The following is a 20,828-nucleotide window of genomic DNA, read 5'->3' as shown; positions in this document are numbered from 1 at the left end:
TGCGCTTGTTTGAAACTCAGCGCGCATGCGCTTGGAGTCTTAGCGCTCTCGTGCGTACTAAGCAATCCTTTACTTTTCACTTGAGGTAGTTTCTCTACGCATGTGCAGCCGAGGGTAATTTTTTTAAATCCTTTTTTCTCCTACGATAATACATAGCCCTTGCGTATCTCCCGCGAATACTTGGGCTGATACCATAGAGGTTTACGCCTAGAAAATCATATGCGGAAGTTACGACTTTGTTCTTTTTTTTTGGAAGGAAATAGGATAAATACTAAGCATAGAAATGAGATACCTAGAAAAAGTTAAAGACTTGAGGCTAAACGAAAGCTTTCTTTTGGACAATATGGGTGGGAGGTAGGCGTTGCTTATTCTGCGCAGTGTCGTATTATGGACGCTAAGGTTTCTGGGGGCATTGCTTTGAACAAGGGAAGCGTTGTGTTGTGGAGTCGTCAGGTACAGAGTTCGTTATCTGGGCTTGAAAACCTAGGGTTACCAGACCTTTGTTCTTTATCCCCGAGCATTGCAATCATAGAAAAACTTCGTATTTAAAAAGTTCAGTAACAGAAAGAGTACCCAGAAGGAACAATGCCCTCCTGTCCCAGCACCCCACTTCTCAATGCGACCCTTTACGTTTTAGTTCGTATTTATGTGTTTGGGGTGGCATCAGCTGTCTAGTTCGTCTATCCAAAGACCATTATAACGCACTCGTTATTTTTTATTGTAAAACTTACCCAGTAATATGTATGTTCATTTTGTATTTCCACCTCAGTTTTTTCATCTCGGGAACTTTCAAGGCTTCCTCATCATCATGGCTAGTATGCGGTCTGGAAAAGAAGAGAGAGTGTGTAGTGGAGTATTTTTATATGCTGCAAAGCATTTTATCGGTGTTACTTGTAGTTCCTGTTTCTGTAGAAGAAAATGGCTTTACTCTAAACATTTGGTATTATGTAGTTATGAAATTGTGGGACTTCAGTTTTGGGATTTGGTTCGTTTTGTATAATAAAGATGATGGCTCTAGCCTTAAGGGCTTACCTTGTGGTTCTCGTTCATTTTGGTACACCACAAATAGTGCTTAATATCCTTGAGTTCTGATATGGTTTCTTCGAGAAATCTGTGCTCTGTTCCTATTCCAGAGACCATTTAACAGCATTGTTCTGACAGTGCTATGGGGAATCTTAAAAGTTTTCAAGGTAAACTTCACCCATCTCTGGCACAAGTTGTGATTGCCACCTACAGTATTGTTCATGAAATGTCCACATAGCCACTGATAGTTTTCCCAGTATTGCTGGAAAATAAATGCATTTGGGATTTTCTTGTCACCAGCACTGACTGATGTTTTGGATAAAAAGATATCCTTTCCCATGCCATGTCTTCTACATCTGCTTAACTGGTTATCAGGAGGGCCTATTTTTCTACAAAAAGCTGCTTATTCGTTCAGTTTCTTGTACATTATGAGTTTTAACACAGTGGTCAGCGACCTCTGAAGTAATAAGCATTCTATCCTGCTCTTTTCCAGGGTGTTAAAAATACTGCCTGAACGTTTTATAAAGTGATATAAATAGCAAAACCACTTAACCAGTTTACTTCAAGATAGTGTGCCTATGGCTGCAATTGTTTGTTTATCAAGAGTAACTTCCACTGAGCACTTTGTGCCTTGACTTTTTTCTTAGCAAAAAAGGGACAGTGGCTCAGTGGTAGAGCATCTGCTTGGAAAGCAGAAGGTCCCAGGTTCAATCCCTGGCATCTCCAAAAAAGAGTCCAGGCAAATAGGTGTGAAAAACTTCAGCTTGAGACCCTGGAGAGCCGCTGCCAGTCTGAGAAGACAATACTGACTTTGATGGACCAAAGGTCTGATTCAGTATAAGGCAGCTTCAAATGTTCAAATGTTGTGTTGGAATTCTCTGTTAAATGAAGTTGGCAATTTCCACAATCCTATGTATTACTTGGAATGCATATTGCATCCTTAAGCTATAGCAGTCTTTATGATGGTGCTATCAGTTATGTTTTCTAAGCAAAATGATATTTCTCTCATTAAATATGATTTCTGTTTTGTAAACCAGATCAGGTATGTGAAGGGAGACCTTTTTACCTCTCCTGGAACAGATTCATTGGCTCACTGCATCAGTGAAGATTGCCACATGAGTGCTGGCATAGCTGCCATTTTTAAGAAAAAATTTGGTGGTGTTCAGGAACTCTTGAGCCAACGTAAGTGACAAAGCAGTGCAAACTTAGAGCTGTTTATAGAATGTTAAAAATGTTTTTAATTAATAATTTTTGTGGTTTTCCATTTATGAATTTACTAGATATACAAAAACAGTAATGAAGAATCATTAGTAAATACTTTTTGCATAAAGTAAAGATAATACTTAATCATTATTACTTAAGAGGAACTTTGACCTGTAAACAAAACAAACATTAACTAAAAATAAATCATATCTAAATACAAATAATTTTTCAAAATTATATTGTATTTTATTAAATATCCAAGTACCACACTGCCACAACCTTTTTTCATAATTTTAGGGGATAAATTGGAGCAGGAAACAAAAGTCATTTTTGAAAGAATGAAATAGTCCCATCTTTTTATTAACCACTGTTGGATCGTGGGTGGATTTTTATCTAACCATTTTGTTGCAATCAGAGTTTTGGCTATAGATAATAAGATAGAAATAAGATCTTTCTTTGAATCATATGTGAAGAGTTGTCCAGTTTTCCAAAAGTACCACTTCAGGAGTAAAAGGTAATGTTATGTTTGTAATGTTCTTTATTTTATTATCTGGTTCCAGAAGGTTTGTATAGATTAACATAACCAGTAAGGTGAAATCTGATTATCCATACGATGCATATATGTAGGTGGTAAATACCATCTGAATGTGAAAAATGTTGTTTCTTTTTTAATCCTCTGATGCTTATGGGTTAAGTACAGCTACATAGAATTTTACTAAAATGAAGTCTTACCTGTGGTCATGGTATCAAAACCATACTTTCCTGATGAGTTATTCTGGATCATTCCATTGTAAGGGTAGTATTAAAATACTGGCATCTCTGATATTGAACTCTTCTAAGTGGTAATGATTACTGATTATTTTGGAAGCAAAGGCAAGGTTTGGGATTCTGCATATGTTTGTGTTCATGTGAATAAATAAATGGACAGTCCTGTTAGTTTTACAGTATTGACAAGTTCTCTCTCTTTTCACATTCGAGTGAGTTCATCCTCTCTGTTGCTAACCACTGAAATACCATTATATAGGGCATAAACTGGGTGAGGAGCCAAAATCCAAACCTAACTTTGCCTGGCTCAAGGCTCTCAAGCCAAGGTCCATCACCTATGTGTTCACTGAACAAATCTGTGAGCTTTGGGGCATGGCTTGGAGCAGCTCAGAAAGCAAAGCCTAACCACAAAGTCCCACCAGGTAGTGGTGGGAATTGTGATGTTTTCCAGTCTTGGAAACATGAATAGGGACCCTCAAAGCTTGACAGGCAGTGCTTCCTACCAATAATGGAGTTCTCTTCCTATTGCTTTTGATGGAAGGGGACAATGTATATAAGTGTTGAATGAGTGCACATTCCCTTTGTTGGCAGGGCACAGTGGTTTGGGATGGAGAGGATGCAAAAGAGCTTTGCTACTGGACATGAGGGGTTGTTTAGCTTACTCAGTCAGGGGCTAGGGGGCTTAGCTTTGCCCTGGGTTCCTTTGTCATTATTCAGTTTTTGTTTGTTTGGTGTAGTGGTTAAGTGTGTGGACTCTTATCTGGGAGAACAGGGTTTGATTCCCCACTCCTCCACTTGGCAGCTGCTAGAATGGCCTTGGGTCAGCCATAGCTCTCTCGAGTTGTCCTTGAGAGGGCAGCTGCTGTAAGAGCTCTCTCAGCCCCACCTATCTCACAGGGTGTCTGTTTTGTGTGTGTGTGGGGGGGGAAGGTAAAGGAGATTGTAACTGCTCAGAGTATAGGGTGGGGTATAAATCCAATATCTTCTTCTGTCTTCTTGTTTGATACAAAGGGTGGGGAAGTATGGATTTGATTCCTCTTTCATATAGCAAACATTTTGGTTTAGTGGGAGTATGCTGCAGTCAGCTTTTTGGGGGGTTCCCTTTCCTTTTAATTATATCCCCTCACACACTTTGAGTTGCAGTGCAGGGACTGATCTTTGGGATTTGGGAAGGTGGTTCAACTCAGTTCTCTACCATTTTATCCACTCAACACCCACTAGTGTTGTGGGCCAGCCAGGACTCAGCAACAGCAAAGACTCCTCTGAAGTCATGAGCCAGCCAGGATCCAGCAACAGCAGGAACTCAGGAGAGGAAGACTCCTTGGGAGAAGGAGAGCCTCAGAACATCAGCTCTGTATCAGCAGAAACCAGTGAGCAAGAAGATGAGCTGCAGGCTTGTCAGTTCACAGCTGACAGCTGATGCAGAGCCACTGGCACCTTCCAACAGGTTCCAACAGAAGCAGCCCAGGTGGCTGTTAACAGCCCTCCAGGTTCACCCACACCCTTTGAGTGCTGGAGACAAAGGTTTAGAATGGAGCTCCAAGAGAGAAGGCAAAACGCACATCTCCTAGTCTTATGCCAGCTGCTTGCTGCTAAGTAGTTGCAGGGTTACTCCCAAGCATCTGGCTGCAAGTGACCCTTCCAGTAGACACCTATAAAAGCTAGTCAAGGGAGGAAGCAACAAGTCAACTGCTGACTCAGCGACTACAAGTCTGGATTCTGCTTTTCTTCTGTTCCTGACTCTGACCTTGTTTTCTCTCCCTCTCCTCCCCCCCCCTTGTGAGTGACTTTGGACTGCTAAAGCATGCTTCTGGACCACACTCTGAACTGCTCTCTGGTAACTGACTTTCTGGACTGAATCTTGACTCTGGTTTGGATTCTGATTGGCTTGTACCTAGACTCTGATAACTAGGTTGCTTTTTGTTTAGGGGTGGTGTGTGTTTGGCTTTAGTGCCCATTGACTTTGCTGCTCTTCATTTGACCACCACCCCTCACAACCACTTTTTCTCTTCTCCTTAGTTCTTGGTATTACTGGGTCCTGGCTGGCTCATGACTCCTGAAAAGTCTTTGCTGCTGCTGAGTCCTGGCTGAACCACTTCACTACTGTGCAGGGAGTGGACACAATGACAGACAACTGCGTTGAAACTCCCTCCCAAATCCCAAAGATCAGTCCCTCCACTGCAACTCAAAGTGTGTTTGTGTTGCTTCCATATCTGATCTGTGTTTGTTAGCCTGCCTCCCTGCACCCAGCTTGCCTTGGGGGACTTATTCCAGAGTTACTGGGGCGCCTTCCCTTTACTGCCAATTTCCATTTCAACCCTCCCCGAAGATGTTTCTATTTGGGAGCTGATCTGTGTGTCTAGAAGTGCTGGGGTGTCTCCTCTTTACTGTCAGTTTTCTATTTCAACCTCCCTGATCTTGTTCTACTTGGGGGGGGGGGGCATGATCTGTGTGTCCAGAGTTACTAGGGTGACTTCCCTTGACTGCCAGCTCTCCCATTTCAACTGCCCCCCCCCCCGACTTGCTTGTCCTTGACTTGGCCTCTGTGTGTCCAGAGATTTCCTGCGGTCGCCTTCCCTGCCAGCTCTCCCTTTCCAAAGCCCCAACACTGACCTGCTTGTTGTTGGGGTGGCATCTGTGTGTCTGGAGACAGGTTGGAGTTACCTTCATTGCAGCTCTGTCTTTCCAAAGACCCACCACTCAGCTGCTTGTCCTTGAGTTGGCATCTCTGTATTCAGAGACTTCCTGGGATGACCTTCACTGCCAGCTCTGTCTTTCCAAAGCCCCATCTGATTGCCCTTGGCATGGCATTTGTGTGTCCACAGATTAACTGGGATTACCTTCTCTGCCAGCTCTTGATTTTTAAAGTCCCATCACTAACCTGCTTCTCTTTGGGGTGACGTTTGTGTGTCCAGAGACTTACTGGGATGACCTGTCCTCCCCAGTTTCTCCAGAAAGCATTTTCCTGGGGGCATGTTCTTTGACAGGCTTTAACTCACCCCCCCCCACCCACCCACACAAGTCCAAACTTATAGAGTATGTGAGGGGCATCTTGGGGAGGTGTGCCATGGATTTGGTGCCTCTAGCTCACACAGGGTTTGTTCTGTTCACTTCTGGAACTGCACCTGAGAGCTCTCCTACAAGCACTTTCCTGGGGGCACCTTGTTTGGTGGTCTGTTACTTAGACCCCCCCCAAGTCCAAACCACACATAACTGGTAGGGCATGTTGGGAAGCATCCTGGAGAGGTACACTGCAAGTTTAATGTCTGACTCTCAAAGGGCTCATTTTATACACTCCTGAACCCACATCTGACATCTCTCCAAAAAGCACCTTCCTGGGGGTGCCTTCCTTGGGTTTCTGTGACTTGGACCCCCCATGTCCAATCTTCACCAAATTTGGGGGCAGGTAGAGGAGAGTCAGCTGGAGATGCCCTGTGATTTTGGAGCCTCTAGGACAGGGGTGTCAAATTCATTTGTTATGAGGGCTGGATGAGACCTTGAGGGACTGGGCCCTGTCGAGTTAGGCCGAGCCATGTCAGGCCGGGCCATGTGTGTACCTATTTACGATTAGGTAGCAGATATAAATTTTATAAAGAATACAAACAAACACAATCTGTTTGCAATCTGAGGTTCGCAAACCAGACTGGTAATTCACAAACCAGTTCGGGACATGGACCAGTTGGGGTCACAAACTGAACTGTGGTTTACCAGTTCATTCCCACCCCTAGCAGTATATTGTTTCAAGACTGGAACCTAAATCAGATGTTTCTGTGTTCACATCTGATTGCTTTTGAGAGTGCTGGTGTGCTTGTTAACCAGGTGGAAGTCTCCATGTAAGGAGAAGACTTGCTGCTGTGATTTGTGCAATTTTTATGGTTACTTTCAGCTGCTGCAGTAGTGCAGATTGCAGCAGCTGTATTCATAATGATATATGGAGATAGTGTTTTACACAATTGTACATGTTCCTGATTTACTTTGTAAGCCTGCTGGTAGCCTTCTGAGTTGTGCAGTGGTTGTGGCATGGCTTGGAAAACATCTCTTTAAATGGCTTTTGCAAGCTGTGCAGTCACCACATGAGTTGCAAGTGTATTGAGAAGGCGTTTAAATTCCTTCTCAATTCACTTGCAGGTAGCAGTGGTGTGGCTTGCAAAAAAACATTTAAAGTGATCCCTTTAAATGACTTTTTCAAGCTGCACCACTGCAGTAGTCGCAGCATCAGGCCCATAGCCACGGGGAGTCCCGGGGGGCACAGCCCCTCCATTCAACCCCCCCTTGAAGCTCTGTGGCCCCTCCGTTGGGCTAGACCCCAGGCAGACGCTGCCACCCCCCCCTGCTGATCAGTGGGTAAAACTTGCACACTGCCACCCCCTCTCTTCTGCTGCTCCGCACCCACCATCCCCTCCCCCCCCATGGCACAGAACCTCCTCCCTCCCTTTTTCACACACCCCCAGACTTGAGACCAAAAAGAGCTGGCAGGCAAGCAAGAGGGTCTCTTTCCTTCTTTCCCCACTTTTCCTCCTCTTTGCCTCCCTGTGGGTGCCGCCGCTGCCAGGTCCACTTGAGAGGAGTAGCAGCGAAAGCAGCAGTGCCATCTCTGGTGGGGGCAGGGAACATGTCTTTCTAGTTCGTGTGGGGGGAGAGAACAAAAGAGAACAACACTGAGTGAGAGAGCACGAGAGAGAGTGACAGCAAAAGCGACAGAGAGCAAGAGAGTGACAACGAGTGAGAGAGAGAGCATGAGAAAGAGCGACAGAGAGCACATGAGAGAGAGAAAATGAGAGATAGAGAGCAGGAGAGAGTGACAGTGAGAGAGAAAGCATGAGAGAAGGAGGAAGCACAGCAAAAGCGAGCAAGAGAGAGTGCACAGGAGAGAGAGTTGGGGCCCAGCAGCTGGCCACTGGAAGAAGCAGCCAAGCCCCGTGGCTCCGCCACCCAAAATTTTATGCCCTGGGCCCCCCCACCCCAAAATTTCTGGCTACGAGGCTGGGCAGCATGGCTTGCAAAAACCATTTAAAAGGATCCCTTTAAATGTTTTTTTGCGAGCTGTGGTACTGCTGTGCCTTCTGAGTTCACTCTGAGTTGCGCCACCACCATGGCACAGCTTGGAGAAGATATTTAAAGAGACTTCTCCAAGCCCCATCGCCAGCACCAGTGCTCACCAACACAAACCACACAAATCTAAACCAACCTGGGAGTTTCATGGGGGTGGGATAGCATAAACCAAAATTTGTGAATCATAAACTGGGCCTGGTTTGCAATGAATTTCAGTTCGTAATTCAGTTTTTGCACACCCCTAGTCTACCACAATCAACTCCTGGTCTTGTTTTACAGAGGGAATAGAATTTCTCCATCTTCTGCCTCCAATTATTTGGTTTCTGTATTGGCCATCCATTGATGTCCATGTATACAATTGTGTGTTCATTTGCTTGAAATGTTTTTGCAATTAACAGCTTGTCTTCACAGAATTGTGTGAGTCAGTCTCCTGCTTCATTTTGAATTTTTAGCCCAAGTGTTCCAACAATATTGGATTCTACTTTGTTTTCTTTTTTCGTGTTCCAGTCACCTATGATTAAGCACATCTTGTTTATGTGTATGATCAATTTCTTCCTGAACACTTGCATAAAAGATTTCAGTTTCTTCCTCTTCATCATCCGTAGTTGGGACATAAACAGATAAAACAAGTACTAACCTTCTGAATTAATGAATGTGTATCCTGTGTCTGCAATTTCAAAGTATTGGGCCAATGGAACAGGATTCCATCATTATCCAGTGAGCTTCAGGTTTGATATTTGATTTTGTGTATTTTGTGGAATGTGCTTTTCTATGCATTCTCTTACCATTAGTTGATTTTTAGTAGCCTGTTAATTTTACCAAGGTGGAAAATATTGCTTGGTTAAGAAGATGTGGCATGCATACATTATAATACAGTTTTCAGAATGAACTCTGTAAGTACTTATATGTTTAGAGTTTATCCTTCAACTGCTTTAGTAGCTCTGTTCATTTTATAAAGGCAAGACTGTGTAAGAGCTTGGGAAATTAATTTCTGTAATAATTATTTTAATATTTATTTCCAGATAAATCTCTTAGACCTTCTGTGTCAAAGAAAGTCACACGGCTGTTATTTCACGCACACACATGCACATTCATAGCTATATATTCATATATAGTTGCAAAGATTTGTTTAGTGAATCAGAGCACTGTAACATTGGTCCAGTATGGTAGTTTTCCCCACAGCTAGCTCAGGCATTGTTGAAAAATAACATACATTTCTTCAGTACTTTATGAAAACAGTTAATTGCAACATTTTAAGCTTTCTTTATTCCACCTTAGGAAAAACAACTGGGGAGGTTGCTGTTCTGAAGAGGGAGAACCGATATGTGTACTATTTGGTAAGAGTCTGCTTGAGGCGGAGGGGGGATAGAAGTGTAATAAAATAAACAGGCACACAAATGAGTCTGGGCAGGTGAACTGATTATAGTAGTGATAGATCTATATGGTACTGCTGCATTTTCATTTAAGAGTGGTGAATCTCTCCACCTCAACATACATAGGGGTTTAATGTGGGGAGTGGGGTACAGAAGAAAGTGAGCTGTTGCCTGCAAGTAAGTTCTTGTGGGGTTCTCAGTGTGCAACTTTGCCCAGCCCAGTAGCCAGCACTGGTGGCTGGTAGGAACCACACAGAGTTTTCCCGGGGAGAGGCTGCAGGGAAAGGAAAGAGGGAAAGCGGAAGACAGGGCAGATAAAAGTAGGTTTGATTGGTGGAAAAGAGAAGCTGGTAAATAGGGTTAAAACAATTTTATTGGTAACATGGTAATAAATTTATTTCTTACATCTTTAAAAACTTCTTTTATCTACCCCATATATTACTTTCTACCCACCCTTCCCCCCATTACTTGACCCCCACCGGTGTTATTTACTTAAAATGCCAATATTTAAAGGTACCCTTAACTATTAAAACAAAAAATTATATTCTTCTTTTTAAAACTTAATCATTATCAAAAATTGTCCAATGTGTTTTTATTTTCCACTCTTTTTCTACATATCTTCTAAACTTTTTCCACTCCGTCTTAAAAACTTCTAAATCATAGTCTCTTAATATTCTTATTAATTTGTCCATTTCACTCCATGTCATAACTTTTATAATCCAGTCCCATTTCTCTGGTATTTTTTCTTGCTTCCACAACTGCGCATATAATGTCCTAGCAGCTGAAAGCAAGTACCAAATTACAGTTCTATCTTCTTTTGGAAATTTTTCCATTTGTAATCCCAATAGAAAAGTCTCTGCAACTTTCTTTAATTCATATCCCAAGATCTTAGAAATTTCTTGCTGCATCATCTGCCAATACTTTTTTGCTCTTTCACAAGTCCACCACATATGGTAGAAAGAACCTTCATGTTTTTTACATTTCCAACATCTGTCTGGCATCTTATTGTTCATCTATGCCAATTTTTTAGGAGTCATATACCACCTATACATCATTTTAAAACAGTTCTCTTTAATACTACGACACGTCGAGAGCTTCATAGAATTCTTCCACAAGTATTCCCAAGTTTCCATCTGTATTTCTTTATTTACATTAATTGCCCATTTAATAATTTGAGATTTCACTACTTCATCCTCCGTAGACCATTTCAAAAGTAATTTATATATTTTTGAAATTAATTTTTCATTATCTCCAAGTAGAACTTTTCCCATTTCTGTTTATTCTTTTCTTATTCCTTCAGTTTTGATATCGTTATCCACCAAGATCTTTATTTGTTGCATTTGGAACCAATCGTATTTATTATTCAACTCTTCAGCAGTTTTCAATTCTATTTTGCCACCTTGTATTTTTAATAATTGATTATATGACTACCACTTTTCTTCACCTATCTCAGCCATTATTTTTATTACTTCAGCTGGCACTATCCATAACGGTCTTCTCTCATCTCCATATTTCTTATATTTCATCCATGTATTTAGCAAATTATTTCTTATATAATGGTGAGAGAAAAAACGGTCCATCTTCTTTTTTCCATAATACAAATAGGTGTGCCAGCCAAATTTATTTCCGTGACCTTCCAACACTAAGAGTTTTTTGTTTAACAGCGTTATCCATTCTTTCATCCACACTAAACAAACTGCTTCCTGATATAATTTTAAATTCGGTAGTTGAAATCCACCTCTCTCTTTTGCATCTGTCAAAATTTTCATTTTAATCCTTGGTTTCTTCCCAGCCCACACAAATTCTGAAATTTTCCTTTGCCATTTATCAAATTGTTTACTATCTTTCACAATGGGAATAGTTTGAAACAAATACATTATTCTTGGTAGACTATTCATTTTAATTGCAGCTATTCTACCCAACAGTGACAAATTAAGTTTATTCCATTTTAACATATCTTCATCCATTTTACGCCATAGTTTCTCATAATTATTTTTAAACAGATCAGTATTCTTCATTGTTATCTCCACACCTAAATATTTTACCTTGGAGGTGACTTCACAGCCCGTTAGTGTCTGCAATTCTTGTTGCTTATTTATTTGCATATTTTTGCATAGAAGTTTTGATTTTTCTTTATTAATACAAAGTCCTGCCAACTCCCCATATTCTTGTATTTTGGCTAACAACAAAGGTGTGACTTGTATGGGGTTTTCATTTATAAACATTACATCATCTGCAAATGCTCTGTATTTGTAAGTAAATCCTTTTATTTTTAATCCTTCTATTTTTTTTTCTTCTTGAATCTGCATCAGTAATATTTCAAGAGTCATTATAAACAACAATGGGGAAATTGGACAACCTTGTCTTGTACCTTTGCTGATTATCATATCTTCTGTAAGATCTGCATTTATACATAGCCTTGCACGTTGTTCAGTGTATATTGCTTTATCATTCTTATAAAGCTTTCTCCCAGCTCCATTTTCTCCATTACTGCAAACATAAAGTCCCAATTTAAATGGTCAAATGCTTTCTCTGCATCCGCAAAGAATAATGCTACTTCCTTTTCTGGATGTCTTTCATAATATTCTACAATATTTACAATAGTTCTGATATTGTCTCTTATTTGCGTTTTGGGAAGAAACCCCGCTTAATCTTTCTTTATAAAATTTATCAAATGTTGTTTAAGTCTTTCCGCCAAGATTCTTGTATATATTTTTTAGTCATTATTTAATAGCGAAATTGGTCTATAATTTTTTACATTCGTGACATCTCTATCTTCCTTAAGTATCAACGAAATAACAGCTTCCTTCCATGTGTTTGGTATTTTCCCTTTTGTTCTTATCGTGTTCATCAACTTCTGCAATTTCGGTGTTAACTCATCTTTAAGGGTTTTAAAATATTTAGCTGTATATCCATCTGGCCCAGGTGCTTTTCCGTTTTTCATTGCATTAATTGCTGCTTCAACTTCTATTTTTTCAATTGGATCATTCAAAACTTTTCGCATATTTTCAGTTAAGGGTTCTATTTTTATCTTTTGTAAATACTCATCCATCTTTTTTCCCTTTATTTTAACACTTTAAACAACTTGGCATAGTACTTAAAAAATTCTCTTTTTATTCCCTCTTGGGTAACCACCTCTCTTCCATCTACCACAATTTTATTAATAATTTTACTTTCTCTCTTTTTCTTCATTTGCCAAGCCAAATACTTTCCAGGTTTATTTGTTCCCTCAAAAGATTTCTGCTGCAGTCTTTTCAAATTCCATTCCAATTCTTTATTTCACAAATGTCTCATTTGCGTTTGTAATATTGTAATTTCCCTAATAAGTTTCTTTTTCCCTGGCCTTTTTCTCAACTCCCCTTCGTTTTTCTTTATTTCATTTTGATTGTCCAACAACTGTTTTTCTTTTGCTCTCTTATCTTTATTCAAAGTAATCAATATTCCTCTCATTACTGCTTTATAGGCATCCCAGACCCTGTGAAATTCTATATCCTCTGTCATTCATTTGAAAGAAACCTTTCGTTTTATTTTCTAGATATGTCACTATTTCTTTATTCTGTAGCAAATCTTCATTCAATCTCCATCTTCAATCTCTATCATTTTAGACAATTTTGTAATCCACATTATTGGGTAATGATCAGCCCCAATATTGGGTAAAATCTCTATTTTCCTTGTTATAAGACCTAAATCTTTAGTGCCCCATGTCAATTCTGGAAAAAGTTTTGTGTCTTGCTGAATAAAAAGTATAGTCCCGAACTTCAGGGTTAAATTTCCTCCATATATCTTCCAAATTTTCTTGTTTGACCAATTCAAAAAAAGACTTTGGCAATTTTCCTTCTTTGCTGTTATTTTTTTTCCCCCCAGACCTGTCCAATGAGTTCTTAACTGTTCCATTAAAATCTCCCATTAACAAAACTTGGTCATAAGTCAGTTCATCAAGCTGTTGTATAATGTCTTTTAAAAAAGCATCCTTTGCGCCATTAGGCGCATACAATCCCAATAACAACTTTTTTTTCCATTTAATATTATCTCTACTGCTACAAATCTTCCATCTTTATCTTTAAACACTAATTTTGACTCCAATTCTTGTTTAATATAAAAAACCATTCCCCTTTTCTTCTGTTCAGCGAATGAAAAAAATTCCACTCCCAATTGTTTGTTCCATAAAAATTTATAATCCTTTTGTTTAATATGCACTTCTTGCAAACAAATTATATTACAATTTTGTTTCTTAATCCAATGAAATGTTGCCCTTCTTTTTTGTGGTGAATTTAGTCCATTAACATTCCAAGACAGTAATTTGTAATCCATCATGGTGCAAATTCATTATTTTCTTGAAAAAAATCTATGCTTATCCTGTGCATTTGTAATTGTGATTCTTTTTCCCTGGAGTTCAAAACTCAAACCTTCAGGTATTATCCATCTAAACCTCATTCCATTGTCTCTCAATTTTTCTGTCAACTTTTTATATGTTCTTCTATCATTTATCACTTGCCTTGGCAGTTCTTTCATGATTCTCACTCTACTGCCTCCCACTATCAGTGTCTTTTCAAAAGTTTTATTCATGATTCTTCCCACCATTTCTTTTGTCATACATGTTTTTAGTCATACATGTTTTTAGTCTCTTCAGGGTTTTCCTCTAAAAATTCTGCAATTATTTTTATTATAAATTCCTTTAAATCACCATCCTCCTTTTCAGGTACTCCTCTCAGACGTATCTGAGTCTCCATCAATTTGCAATCATGGATTGTCAAATTTGTATTGCAGTTTCAACAAGGTGGAATCATATACATTCATTCTGCCTTCTACCTCCTGCACTTTCTTAGATGTTTCCTCAGTTTCCTTTCTGAGATCTTCCATGTCTTTTCTAATCTCTGCAATAATTTCTTTTTTCGATTCATTTATCGTCTCTCTCACCCCTTTCATCATTCTGGCCTCCATTGCCTCTAGTTGGTCCTGCATTTTTTCTAATGAAGTAGCCCTTGTATGGGGCTGCTTGTGTTCAGATATTTAAAAAACAGCGAAAATTTGGACCTCACCAATTTCCAATTCGACTATCAGGTTCAAAAGAGTAGGACTTGCCCTTTACAACAAGCCCAATTTCACCGTCCTCGGAGCTCCCAAAGTCAAGATATTTATTTTTAAAGTTTTTAAATCTTCCAAAATGGCGGCCGCAACTTTTTACTGCTCCCTACAATTTTTTTCCCCTTTTAAAAACGTCCAAGGTCCACACAAATAATATGACCAATAGTATTTATCTTCTTACCCTCTTCTCAGTTAACTCCAACATTTTTTAATGTCCCGAATTCTTTAAAAACATTGTTTTGTTTTTGACCTCCCAGCAATGGCTGCTGATGTTTCTCAATGGTATATATTCCTAGAGTAGGTTTTCCTTCCGCTACTTCCTGCTTTTGTTGCCACGAAGTCTCATTCACACTGGTAAGGAGATCTCACGATACTTGACGTACTTCCTGTCTTGCTTAAATGTGCTGCAGGTCTGTGACGATGTGACGATTGTTGCTCTTTTTTCAAAACCGCAAGTAGACTAAACCATAAATTCCTTTCCACTTTTTAGCTCTTTTTAACACTATCCTTTATATTTATAAAGTCCAAATTTCATCTCTTCCTCCCCTCTTCTTCCAGACTTTCTAGATTTCCTTTCCCACCTTTTAAATTTACTCCATTAAGCTGTAAAAAGTTCCAGAATGAAAGTAATCTGTACCTTCTCTTCCAATTATCCAAGTTCTCACCGGTCTTTCAAAGCTTTAGATGTTTAGCAGAGTCCAAGAAGGTTAGGATCCTGTCGAGCTTATGTCAAATAAATGACTCTGAAAGCTTCTGCAGATGATGAAAATGCAACTCTTCCCGGAGACTCCTCAAAGCCTCAAAGAAGCCCCCCCCCCCCGGACTCCCTTTTAGCCAAGGTAAATCTCCTTAAAGTTTCCTGTGCATAGCTTGGACTAATCTCTAACAGAGAAAAATAGGCAGTAGGCATTGAATTGCCTTCTACTACCCTGAACAGAAGCTCCAGCCTGCTCCCGTTATGAGAAGCAGCTCAGCTCGACATTTTCCTCCCCCGGAAGTCAAGAGAAGCTGGAAAATAGGACAGGCTATAGGGGCTTTTAGGGAAGGGAAAGAGGAAATAGTGTGTGTGGGGGGGAACAAAATGCCCCCGTGGAAGTCCTTGGGGGACCCTTGCTTTATATTTTTAGGTTTGAAATCTTATCAGAAATCACAGATCAGAATACTTAATTATGGAATTTCTCTTTTCTTTTTTTCTTGGTAAAGCACAGGCTTCAGTGTAGATATAGCTGTATGATGCAGTCCTTAGTGAAGTTATACCCATCTAAATCCACTTACATCAATGGGCTTAGAAGCGTGTAAGCACTGTTAATGATAGTATTTTCATGTCCACTGACTGATACAATTTAAAAATACGTAACTTTATAGACTCTGTCCAAATTATAGCAAGCCCTAGTTCATTGTAATAATTTATTCCAAATGATAGCAAAAATTAAGAAAAAAAGATAGTTTTATACTCTGCTTGTCTTTACGTTAAGGAGTCTCAAAGCAGTTTACAATCATCTTCTCTTCCTCTCCCTACAACAGTCACCTTGTGAGGCAGGTGGGGCTGAAAGTTCTGAGAGAAGGTCACCCAGTAGGCTTCACATGGAGGCATGGAGAATCAAATCTGGTTCTCCAGATTAGAGTATCACTCTTAAGCACTACACCATGCTGGCTCTAAATGACACAGGATATAGTATTTGTGTGATCTTTCCTTGATTCGTTGTTAGAAGAACACTGGATAAAAATATGACTATGATAAAGGACTGTTGCTATCTTTAAGTCTTAATACAGTTGAACTCAATGGGAATTTCTTGTAAGTACACATAGTTTCCTACTTCAAAGGAATCCAATATAAAAAGTATCTAATCCATGCTTGACCTTACACTTTTATTTAGATTACAAAAAGCAAATACTTTCACAAGCCTACATATGACAATCTACGGAACAGTTTAGAAGCTATGAAAATCCATTGCCTGAAGAATGGTGTAACTTGCATTTCTATGCCCAAGTAAGCATAATGATGCTTATTAACTGGAGGTGTTCAAATACTCATTTTAATGTTATGTGCAACTGGAATATATGAGATAAGGCAAAGTTCATAGTAAGAGGCAGGTCTAATTGTTTCCTCTTTTTTGCTCTAGATAAGAAATTTCTGTGGTATAAAAAGTAGCAGCATGAAAAATCTACATGCAGTAGTTTTAAGAAAGCTATTAGAAGTCATTAATCAGTTTATTTACAGTTTCTTTATGTGTGGAGTGAAAGACTTTTGTTTCTTGTTTCTTATTTCATTTTACCTTGTGGTAGGCATAATTCACATATAGCAAACCATCATGAGAGTAAATCTTGGAAACCCTTGGGTTTGTGAACTCCCTTCTTCCCTTCACATAGTTCAGAAATTACTCAGTTCTTGATGACAAGTCACAGTTTGTCATTTTGTCCAAATTGTAAACTATTAAGTTATTTCTTCCCTTCAAACCACAGTTTAATCCTTGTTGGGAAACAAGAAAACACATTATAGGAAGAAATGGCAAAATAATTTCCAAGCTATGTAGAATGGGTTGGAACGCATGAACCTATTTCCAAGGCTTGTTCCCATAATGACAGATCATAGATAATTGTTCTGTTACTCAGACAATGGAATAAATGTTGTTGTGAGTTCCACACAGAATGCTGTATTTTCTAAGAACCAACCTCTGACCATCTTTATGGTCCAAACAAACAAAAAACCTCCTGTGGGGGGAAAAGCCAATAGCTGATATTGTTACAGCCAGAGCCTGGAAAATTGTACTAATCTTATACTGAGAAATATAAACTTTGATTTAGTGATGTTTCTAACATGCCAGTGATATTTTAGTTTGCTGACTTCCTTAGTAGCTGAAGACATATTTTATAATATTACTGAATTCACCTTTTTAATTTAAATGTGATAACTGTCATGCTGACTATATTACTTGATATTTTATTGGCTCTGAATTTTCTATCATTTTAAAATTTTTGTTGCTCCTTATTCTTGTTTAGATTATTATATTGCTTTTTGATTGTATATTGTTTTATTATATATATCTGATTTTTAACCTTGCGTTATTGACTGTTGTTAGCCACTCAGAGCCCAGTTGGGAAAGGACGGGCTATAAATTGAAAATAATAAATAAATAAATTTTAGTTTTGTTTTAGATCACAGTTGACTGCTGTTTTAGATTATTGTTGTTTTACATAAATTTACATTTTTTAATTTTTTTTAATTTTTTTTTCATATTAGCCATGTTGAGTATTATTTGTAATAGAAAGGTGGAGTATACCATTATATAATAAATATATAAACATAGACATTGTGGATTCTATTCTATGGCTACTTATTATGTACTATGTGTGGTAACATCTGCACAGTTTCTGATGTGAGATTTCGATTACAGTTATTAACGTGATTTACTTGGAAGTAAGCTTATGGCATTCTGGAATAAACAGGGTTAGAAATATGAGCAGGGGGAGTTGTCAGAATGTTTCTTTGGTGATAGATCTGATAAATATCATATTTTTATAGTGTTTTTGACACCTGCCTGTGTACTTTATAGGAATCTCAAGAAAAATGTCCTTGATGCTTTGATTCTTTATTTTTCAGAATTGGGTGTGGACTTGATCGCCTGGATTGGAATAAAGTTTCATTAATGCTTGAAGAAGTATTTGAGGATACAAATATTAAAATCACAGTTTATACACTTTAAGATAGCATTCTTGAGACAGTTGTTTCGTTTTTCCATTTGTTGTAGTTTTGTGTTTGTAACTGATTTGGTATAAGATGGTGGGCTGATCATAACTATGTTTTCTTCCACTCTTCCAGACATTTCTTATCACTGCTTTCTTCCACTCTTCTATACATTTCTTATCACTGCTAATGTTCAATTATATATAGTATTATGTAAAATGCATAGTTAGATTATCTAGGGATATACTCTTAGTATTATAGCCAACCACCATGTGTCTCTTTCTACCATTTGGCAAATGATGCAACTATTTTTTTTTTTAAAAACGTTTTTACGTTACTGTGTGTGGTTAATTTTTTCACTGCAATTTGTTTCAAAATAATATGGAAAACTATGACACTTCAGTAAAATATGAAAATGTATTTGCTGTTCTTTATTTTTACATAAATGTTGTTTTCAAACATAAGTGATTGTTTTGTAGAAGGAAGGGCTGCAGTATCTTGTTTTGCATATATGAGGGTTCATGTGTATTTGCAATTCCTCTGAAATTCATGAGGTATTCTCCATATGCTGGTACTCCTTGTGTATGTTGCTGCAGAGATGAAACTCTTGCTCATAGCCCCTGTGTTACAGTCATTTGTTTCACAAAGCAGATATTCACTAATAGCAATGAAAAATAGGTGCTACATAATTTAATTGAGCTACTATTAATAACGTTCTTTAAAGTGACCACTATATTTAACGTGGGAGTTTTCCATGTCTTGCCAAAATGTAGCCTTATCTCTTTCTGCAGCACTTGATCTTGTAGTATAACCTCAGTTCTTTCAAGGTCATTTCTGAATTGGTTTTCAGAGGTGCACAGAAAATAAAAGTTCCTGCTCAGTATGCTAAACTAAATATTCATCTAAAACGTTTCCATTGTATCTGAAACTTTCTGTTGTATCTGAAAATACATGTATATGCAATATTTTTATTTATTTATTTTATTTATATCCCACCTTTCACCACAGTGGGGACCCAAAGCAGCTTACCTGATTTTCCTCTCTTCCATTTTATCCTCACAACAATCCTGTGAGGAAGGTTAGGCTGGAGTGTGTGACTGGCCCAAGGTCACTCAGTAAGTTTTAATGGCAAGAGTTGGGATTCAAACCTGTATTTCCCAGATTCTAGTCCAACACTTTAACCACTACACCACACTGGTACACAGTTGGTATATTTACTTGTATAGCTGTATGCCTTAGAGTAACTAGGTACCACAGGAAGGAAAACTTCACGTGAATCTCCCCTATATTGAGACAAACCATTGGTCCATCAGACTCAGTATTATCTACCCATGCTGCCAGTGACTCTCCAGGATCTTGAACAATGAAAAGTGCTTTCTAGCAACTATTGTATAAGATACTTTGAAATGCCAGAAACAGAACCTGGGACTTCTACATGAAAATTGTTTGCTGTACCACTGAGTCACAGCACTTCCTTGTACATATGGAGATGCACTATTGAGGATATTCTACTACTTCTATTATTCTTTTATTGAAATTGTCAAATCTATTGTGGCTGTCCTCAGATTCTTGGATTGCCATGAGTTTTGTGACTGAGTATCTTTAAAATTCTGAATCAGTTGCTTTATCAAGGGGTCTGATGAACAGTTACATATTCCTTCTCATATTCTAAATGTAAAAGTACATTCCTTCTCATAGGCCATGAGATGAGAGCCTATTTGGACAAGAGCAAGGGCTTATGGGTGCATACCAGAGTTTCTCACACATACCCTGTAGCTGTCCCTCCTCCTATTTCAGAAGCTGGTTCTGAAGCTTTCCTGATTCTAGAGAGATAAGTGTGGGGAAAGTCATTTTTGAAAGAAAGGATTCGAATTATGATATGCCTGTTTAGACTGGAGCTATAGTTTTATCTCTAGAGTGTTCATATTCTTAAAAGGTGGCTTTATTTCACTGTTGGCTTATATGAGACTGAGATGTAATTTTTTTTCTCTCAGTTCAGATTTGCTAGACACAGGCCTCAGATTCAGTGGGAGCTCACAGGAGTGCAGCTCCTGAACCTTTCTGAAAGTTCCACCTTCTCCTTCCCACCTTGTCCATTGAATAGTAGGTGCCAGTAAGGTTAATATTTGAAGTGGTAGTTATCCTGTATTTGGAAGATTTGAACAGGACTGAGCTATGGGTCTGAATCATTTGTATGTTGGACAAGCTGCTGATTATGAATGGCTGCATTGCATCAATACAGCAGCAGCATTTTACTGCATTATTTTAGCCCTCATCTCTGCTTTGTGTTCGAAGTGCACAATCTTAGTATATTTGCAACTTTTTCATATCAGCAGCTCTGCCTTGAAGTGGTTACGTTCACTTTCTGGCCACATTTTGGCCACATTTTGACACACAAGTGTGCTTGTAGGATAAGAAATACACTGTTGTAATACCCTATCCACATGCCTGTGTTCAGGGAGCAAAATGGGAGAGACTTCTCTAACTCTCAAGGGTAAACAGTCTAGTCAAAGACGTTCAGCAAAGGCTATTTGTTTTATTTTCTTATTTGCCTGTTTACAGTATGAATACTTGTGATCAGAGATTCTGAGTATTACCTCTTACATTTGTTACAGAGAAGTTAACCAGAATATTAAGCCATG

The 20,828-nt window shown here is 38.7% G+C and overlaps 1 protein-coding gene and 1 non-coding gene across 3 annotated transcripts; both read left to right on the top strand.

The window, feature by feature from the left end:
* The first annotated feature begins 88 nt into the window (after positions 1-88).
* Positions 89-18,645, top strand: OARD1 (O-acyl-ADP-ribose deacylase 1). 2 transcript variants are annotated; one of them, XM_060231509.1, is made up of 6 exons: positions 89-114; positions 770-841; positions 2,061-2,205; positions 9,322-9,380; positions 16,379-16,491; positions 18,103-18,645. In XM_060231509.1, the coding sequence occupies exons 2-6, from the start codon at positions 809-811 to the stop codon at positions 18,203-18,205; spliced, it is 453 nt and encodes a 150-aa protein (XP_060087492.1). In that variant the 5' UTR covers positions 89-114; positions 770-808; the 3' UTR covers positions 18,206-18,645. The 2 variants fall into 2 exon arrangements, with proteins under 2 accessions (XP_060087492.1, XP_060087491.1); XM_060231508.1 differs by lacking the exon at positions 89-114 and adding an exon at positions 233-453.
* On the top strand, positions 1,679-1,749 carry TRNAS-GGA (transfer RNA serine (anticodon GGA)). Its single transcript has one exon. It is a non-coding gene; the product is annotated as a tRNA-Ser (tRNA).
* Positions 18,646-20,828: the final 2,183 nt, after the last annotated feature.

Source organism: Heteronotia binoei, chromosome 2, assembly GCF_032191835.1.
Source record: "Heteronotia binoei isolate CCM8104 ecotype False Entrance Well chromosome 2, APGP_CSIRO_Hbin_v1, whole genome shotgun sequence".
Taxonomy (NCBI): domain Eukaryota; kingdom Metazoa; phylum Chordata; class Lepidosauria; order Squamata; family Gekkonidae; genus Heteronotia; species Heteronotia binoei.
This window is presented reverse-complemented; position numbering and strand designations above follow the sequence as displayed.